Genomic DNA, 7,107 nt, shown 5'->3' with positions numbered 1-7,107 from the left:
GGAAGTTTGGCCTGACCCAGACTACCCCATATTTATAAGCTTTGGGCCTTCTAGCCAGACCCACGATTCACAAGAAAATTCACAAGACAATTTACACTGAGGATTATTTTTGATTCCATACACTTCCAGACTAGGCCTCATAGGGCCTTCCAGGCAACAGGAGCTTAACTCTTGTTCTTTTCCTCTCCTCTTCTCAAGATCCATACTTTGAACCTTCCCTAGCTCCCTTCCCACCCCCAAGGAACAAGCTACCTGAGCCTAGGGAGTGGGGGTGGGGTGGAGCTGAGGAGGTAGGAGAAAAGAGACACACAGTCGGACTCCATTTCCTAGGCCAGCTCAGCTGGGCCTAGCACTACCCAACCTCAACTGCTGCCCCTTATGGAAGTTTCCAGCAGAAACTCAAAATACAGCCTTCATCCTTTTATAAATAAGTTAGAACACAGACTGGGAGGGGAAGTCACATTAAACATGCGAATTTCTTTTTCTTTTCTTTTTCCTGGGGGAAAGGAGCGCAACCACAGACACGAGGACATTCAGAAACACTGGCAACTTGGGGCGAGCCAAGAGAAGTGGGGAGCACGGAAGGGAAATAATAATTATTATTATTATTAACAATAATAACAAGATAACCAGTCCAGGAGAGAGGGAGCCATGGGAAGACCTAAGACCAAACGAAAATTTGTAACACAGGGCTGGGGTGCGACAGGCTTGTGGGAACTGGTCCCCAGCGGGCAGCGGCAGTGCAGGGAAGATTGGAAGGGACGGGCTGGGGGTGGTGCAGGCTCTTGGGCCGCCCAGGGCTCCTCCGGATGGGCTCAGGGTTGGAAGGCGCTGCCGGCTGTAGCCAGGCTCATACTTTTCAGTTTGTTGTCTTTCTTCCATTTCATGCGACGGTTCTGGAACCAGATTTTGATCTGACGCTCGGACAGGCAGAGCGCGTGGGCGATCTCGATACGTCGCCGCCGGGTCAGGTAGCGATTGAAGTGGAATTCCTTCTCCAGCTCCAGGGTCTGGTAGCGAGTGTACGCGGTCCGGGCCCTTTTTCCGTCTGGCCCAGTCATATCTAGAGCAGTTAGAGGAGAGCCCGGAGGCAACGTTATTCCGGTTAAAGGAGGGGGCACTGAGTGGGAGGGGGCGGGGAGCAGGACCCAGGCGTCCCCAGCACCTAGCTCACCGCAGCTCCAATCCTCCTCACTCCTGATGCCCGCATCCAGCCTCTATTTCTTCATCCCCCCCCTTCCTCCAGCAGCCCTCACTTCTGATGGTAGTGAATGCTCCCGGCTTTGTCTCTGGCTCCTTCCCAGTGCCTCACCCTAGGCTGGGTCCAGGCGGCAGCTCGCCCCGGGAGGGAAGAGAGCCGCTGCACTTTTGTCCTAGAAAGCTCCGTTTACAGCCCATTCCCCCTTTGCTAGCAGCAGTCTCAAAATTTCAGGAATAATCGGGATCCTTCCCCCACAATACGCAAGTCCCATCTTTCATCCTAAAGCCGGTGACTACTGGCTGGGTAAATAAAACCTAAGCTGAACGTGTGGCAACAATTTTTTTTTCCCCAATGCTTACCCCTAGAAAACGACCCTGTTTGGCTCTATCTATGGAGCTGTGGGGACCCTTTCGGACACTTTTCCCTCTTGGTGGAAAAAAAAAGGGAATCTATATTTGAGGCAAAGCCAAGCTTTGCTCGCCCCCACCCCCAACACAGGGCAGGAATGCCGAGAGGACAAAAAAGAGAGAGAGAGATAGAGAGATGGAGAATTACCGTGGCTGATGTGAAGCTTCCTCATCCAAGGGAATATCTGTGGAGTCTGCCCCTCGGGCGCGGCTGTAGAGGTGGTCATGGGCTCTGGCTGTGCCCGAGCCAGGCTCGGGCTGCTTAGCTGGCTCGCCGCTTCCTCAGGCTCAGAGGACGCGCTGGCCTCGTCTATTTCGGTGAAATTGGCGCTGGAGCTGGCTGGGGTCGCCTGGTCGGAAGGGGACGAAGCAGAGGGCTTGGCGCCGTGGCTGTCGCCGTTAGTGCAGGGCAGGGACTCGGGCGAGGACAGGGAGCAGCTGGACGTCGCCTGCCTGAAGCGGGGCTCCTGGGCGGACGCGGGGAAGGCGCGCGAGCTCTCGCCCACCGCCCCAAAGTGGCTGGAGGAGGCCGAGGAGCGGTTGACGCTGAGATCCATCCCATTGTAATTGTAGCCGTAAGAGCCGGTGTGCATGGCAGCGGGATCCCTGTAAGAGCCGCTCAGAGAGCTGCCACTGCCATAATTTAGCAACTGATAGTCCGGGCCATTTGGATAACGCCCCGAGAAGGAGTTTACAAAGTACGAGCTCATTTGGGTGATTTTGGAGGGCTTGATTTGTGGATCGTGGTCGTTATAACCCTGTGCTTCACGATTTATGATGTATTAATGAATTATAGCGATGCACTGTACTTCGTTTTGCTATGTATGCGGCCAAATATGGGGGGGGGGGAAGAAGGAGGATGGGGGGGCGTTAGGGAATCACGTGCTTTTGTTGACCAGTCGTAAATTCTCGCTGATGACCTCAAGAGGTAATTCATGCTCTATGGTTACAAATAATGACGATCGGAGAATCGTTAGGGCCGATTCAATGCGAGCCTCCAAGAGGGGGGAGAAAGTGAGAAGGGGGAAAAACAGGCAGAAGGTTGACGTTGGCCTCTGAGCAGAGCGCGCCACCTCCCGGCGATTGACGGGAGCGCGGGCCGCAGGCCGCCATGGCGGCGTCGGCAACCTCTTCGCTGGCTCTGTGCGACCGCCAAGCAAGAAAGAAACCCGGCCCGCAACTCACCACAGGGTTGAACCTTTAGGAAGATGGATTTGAGTCTTTTGCCTACTTTGTTAGGGTGTGGCTAGTCCCTCTACTTATGGCCTTTCTGACATTATAATCATCATTATTATTTTAACTCTGGATAATATGATCAAAGATGTAGTTGCCTGATCTCCCCCTCCTTAAGCTTTACCAGTCCCCAAATTGGGTAAGGAAACGGGGAGAGGGGTTAGAAGTTGTGTGTGATAAACAATTATAAGAATTTTATTAGCTCAGCCAGGCCTCCTTCCTGGCTAGGCTTCGGCGGCGGGTCCACAACGCGAGAGAGCCGCAGGGCTGGGCTGGAGGAAGGCTGGAAGAGGCAGGGAAGCTCTTCGTTCTCCTGGGCCCCTGGGAAGTTTGGAATTTTCCCTCTGACCTCTCATCCTTAGCCTAGGCCTAGGAACCGAGGTGGACAGGGACCCAAGCAGAGCAACACAGCTCGGGCAAATGCTAGAGAGGCAACCTCCTGGGCGGTTAAGGTTTGGGTGGTAAGTCTTATGGCGGAGTTTGGGGTTAAAACAGATCCCCTTTAACAAGCTTGCCAGATGCCAGCTATCACATTCGGAGGCCAGATCCGAAGCCTTGTGTTGCTGGTGGCTAATAATTGGAGAATTTGCTCATCGGCCTTACCGCCTTCCCTGGGAAGGGGTTTGGAAGACCGGCGGCCCCTTGCTGAGTTCGCTGAGCGGCCAGAGATCTCCGCAGCTGGGCCCCTTCTGCCAGACGGCTATTTTCTTTAAAAATTAAAAAAGAAAAGAAAAAGGAGCGAGGGAGGAGGAAGAAAAGAAAACGGTGCCTGAAGCTTACAGCTTGGGTGTGGGTGGACGTAAAGAGAAAAATGAGCCATTTTGGGTTGAGAAGGTGAGACTTAAGGCCCCATCACCTGGTCCCCTGCCCTCAGGTCTCCGAAGAGCAAGATAAAGTCAGGCCCTTGCAGCCTTCTGCTCCCGGCTTCTCAGCCTCTTCCTGGCTACCGAGCTCCTACTGAATATGAGAAGGGGCACCCTGGAGCCCGTAGACAGGCTATGAAGAGATGCCCAGTGGCCTCATTTTTTCAGACTCCGGAGCAATAAGCCGGGGATCCGAGGGCCAAGGCCGGCAGAGACAGCCATGTGGGCGGGCCAAAGGCCAGGGGCCTTGGCTCGAAGAGGACAGAAAAAAAACGCTGCAGAGCGCCTAGACCCGCCCAGCTCTGTCTCTCCAGAGCTCTGGGCAAGAAGGCCTCAAGTGGCATCCCTCCAGGCAAGCTTAGAGAACAAGAGGAAGAAGGCTTTCTCCACCTCGCACGTCTGAATGGGAGAGGCAGTTGTGAATTTAGCGTCAGAGAGGGGCCTGGGAGGACTGATCGCTGTCCTCCACTTTGGGCTCCTTGCTTTTATCTCAATTGTGACTTTTGAGCTGAGGCTGGGAAGGCCCTGGGGCAGAACATGGTTCTTGCCTTTGCTGCTCAGGCTCAGGGGTTTACAGGGTGGCTAAGGAGGGGGGAAATGACAGGGAAGGATTGGATGTGATTGAGCTGCGAGTTTTCACATCTTTATTATTATTATCGTCATCATCATCATTATTAATAATATTAATATTATTACCGAAGTATTTCACGTCCAGAGCTAAGACAAGACTACAAACACAACACATAGAAAATTAATAAAATAGAACTTTGTTTTCTTCTGAGGCTCCTCTTCTTACTTCTAGGTAGTATGTGCTCCTTCCAGTGGCTTTGGGGAGGGGGTAGGAGAGACAAGTCTGGGGTCAGGGAGTCTTTCAGGTCCCTGCTGAGGGGGACAGCGAATCTACCATTGAACCGTGCACGGGGGACATGGACGAAATGAGACTCGACAAGGACAAGAGCATTCTGCTCTCTGCTTCCAGGAGACATCAAGTGAGTCCGATTCTCAGTTCTCACCAGAGAGTCTGATGAGGCCAAGGTGGGTTCTTCGGGGAGGGAGGAGGCGTTGGGGTACTGGGCGAGCATCCTCCAAGCGCCCAGGAAGAGCTCTGCAGAAGGGGGCTTCTAGGAAAGCGCTGGGCCCCGCCCGTCTTGCGCTGGACAGCAAGTCCCCAGACTCCCCCGACTGCAGAGCCTTCTGGGGCTTTCGGGCGCCCTAGGTTCCCCCACAGGCCTCTCCCTTCGCGTCCCCCCTCCCTTTGCAGCACCTTCACTCGGCAGGTTTTTCTTCCTCCTCCTCCGCACTGAGCTGAGACGCACTGAGTAGTTTGCTCTCCTTTTTCCACTTCATGCGCCGGTTCTGAAACCAGATCTTGATCTGCCGCTCGGTCAGGCACAGGGCGTGCGCGATCTCGATGCGCCGCCGGCGGGTCAGGTAGCGATTATAGTGAAATTCCTTTTCCAGCTCCAGGGTCTGGTAGCGTGTGTAGGTCTGGCGGCCTCGCCGACCGCTGGGCCCAAAAGAGGAACCTGTTACGCAAAGAGGAGAAACTGAGGCCTGGGGTCACCACACCATGCCCATAGCCCCTCCCCCACTCGGCCCTCAAACGTAAAGCTAGCCGGTAGCGAGCTGTCTTTCCCCCTCCCATTCCCTGGTCCCCGTTTTCCACTCCTCCAGCGCCCCCTCCAGATTCCCTCCTGGACTCCGAAGCCTGTGCTTTCTTTCTGTCTAGACTTTCGGTGGGGGAGGGGAGGGGCAGTTTGACTCCTACCTGAGCTTGGGGGAGGGGCTGGCCAGGTGTGTCTCCTACGAACTATATCTTTTCTTTCCCTTCCTTTCCATCCATCCAGCTCTCCCTATCCTACTCGATGATAGATCCTGGCCCTTAATTCATAATGACGTGGATCGATTCATAGTCCGCATTAACAGCTCCTCATTTTCGTGTCCTGCTAATGGACATCAATTGGGACTTGAAACCTACAAATAATCCAGCCTGAGACCCAGGCGCCAGTTTGTTCTCACTCCCTCCGCCTGTCCCCTCTTATTCTTCCTTCCTCAGACTATACCACCCCTGTGGTTAGTGTCTCACGGCTCCCTAGTCCCCCGACCCCATTTCCCCTCCCCCAGCCCCAGGGAAGCACAATCCAGGATCCAGTAAACTCGCCCTTGCAGGCGTCAAGCTAACCCTCCCCTTTCATGACGCACTCTTGTTTTTAATGGAGTGGTCTTTGGGTGCGGGACACCCCCCCCCCCAGGCAGATCCGGGCAAGAGAGAGGGAGACTATAAAGGAAAGCAAGACCAGAGACTGAGACCCCCCCCCCCATCCTCTTCCTGATCAACAATCTTAGCCTGACTCTCTTGGAGAGCCCACTTACTTACTCCCCCTGCCTTACTTGCAGCTGGAACTTTGCAAACTTTGCAACTTTTGCGGGCAAGAGGACTGATCTGGGGGCCCGGGACCCAATCCTGCCCTATCTGCTGAGATGCCCACTTAATTCCCAGTGGGAGAATTGGGGTAGAGGAATGCTGACACTCGCTAGCTCTGTCTTTCTGTTTGCCCCCACATACCCCCCCCCCCCGAGCGGGACAGCGGGAAGTCTCACTCACTGTTGCAAGAATTCATGCGCTGCATCCACGGGTAGACGGGCGTGGAGCACTTCTGCTCCTCGGTCTCTCCGAACACGCTCTTGTCCTGTGCACAGTCGGACTTGCGCGGCTCGGGGTGGAACGGGGGCGGCTCGTCGGCTCCAGAGAGGGCGCAGGCCGCGTCCTTCTCCCGGTAGAAGGCAGGCGCCGGCCCATAGTCACAGGGCGCCGCCCGGCCGTAGCCGCCGCCCGCTGGTGGGTAATAGGAGGACGCCGCAAAGCCCTTGTCCTGGCCAGGTCCCGGCCCGTAGGGCGCGGGGTAGTGTCGCAGCGGGTCCGCATAGCCAGACGAGTAGAGCGGCAGCTGGCCCAGGAAGGACTCCTGCCCGCTGGCCAGAGTGACGGGGAAGGTGGAGTTCACGAAATAGGAACTCATCGGGAGGGGAGGCGCGCGCGGCCGCTGCTGCTCCGCCGGGTTTATGATTTGTTGTGTTTTATAGTCCGAGCGCCGCGCCTATTAGTAGTATAGCCGAGATTGGGTTTTAGCTGAGGGGGGATGGCGAGGTGCCAGTGAGGGCCAGAAGGAAATACAACCATCTGATCCAACACTGACCAATGGCAGAGGCAGGAATTGTCAAATAGCACCCAGGAGGAGCGCAGCCTGCACGAGGGACCCGCGCACAAACCTATCAACCTTTTCCCCCTCCTCCTCTCTCTCTCTCTCTCTCTCTCTCTCTCTCTCTCTCTCTCTCTCTCTCTCTCTCTCTCTCTCTCTCTCTCCTTCCCCCCCCCCCCGTCTGTCTCTCTACAACGCGCCCT

The 7,107-nt window shown here is 55.4% G+C and overlaps 2 protein-coding genes across 2 annotated transcripts; both read right to left on the bottom strand.

Annotated features, from left to right (window-relative positions):
* Positions 1 to 815: 815 nt before the first annotated feature.
* On the bottom strand, positions 816 to 2,318 carry HOXB5 (homeobox B5; the record flags this gene model as incomplete). The annotated part of the gene is made up of 2 exons (XM_080924325.1): positions 816 to 1,063; positions 1,757 to 2,318. The coding sequence occupies 2 exons, from the start codon at positions 2,316 to 2,318 to the stop codon at positions 816 to 818; spliced, it is 810 nt and encodes a 269-aa protein (XP_080780451.1).
* A 2,478-nt stretch (positions 2,319 to 4,796) lies between these two features.
* HOXB6 (homeobox B6) lies at positions 4,797 to 6,774 on the bottom strand. Its single transcript, XM_080923028.1, has 2 exons — positions 6,310 to 6,774; positions 4,797 to 5,230 (listed from the first exon to the last, which is right to left on the bottom strand). Exons 1-2 carry the CDS (start codon positions 6,722 to 6,724, stop codon positions 4,971 to 4,973), a joined length of 675 nt encoding a protein of 224 aa, XP_080779154.1. The 5' UTR covers positions 6,725 to 6,774; the 3' UTR covers positions 4,797 to 4,970.
* Positions 6,775 to 7,107: the final 333 nt, after the last annotated feature.

This window comes from Micromys minutus (assembly GCF_963924665.1).
Source record: "Micromys minutus genome assembly, chromosome: 10".
In the NCBI taxonomy this organism is placed as follows: domain Eukaryota; kingdom Metazoa; phylum Chordata; class Mammalia; order Rodentia; family Muridae; genus Micromys; species Micromys minutus.
The sequence above is the reverse complement of the archived record's forward strand: the minus strand, read 5'-3'. Positions and strand labels throughout refer to the sequence as shown.

Excerpts from the sequence above, each read along its gene's own strand:
- HOXB6 (XM_080923028.1), bottom strand. The coding sequence starts at position 6,724 with ATGAGTTCCTATTTCGTGAACTCCACCTTCCCCGTCACTCTGGCCAGC. Across the intron at positions 5,231-6,309 it reads GCGCATGAATTCTTGCAACA|GTTCCTCTTTTGGGCCCAGC; the intron begins GTGAGTGAGACT and ends TTTGCGTAACAG.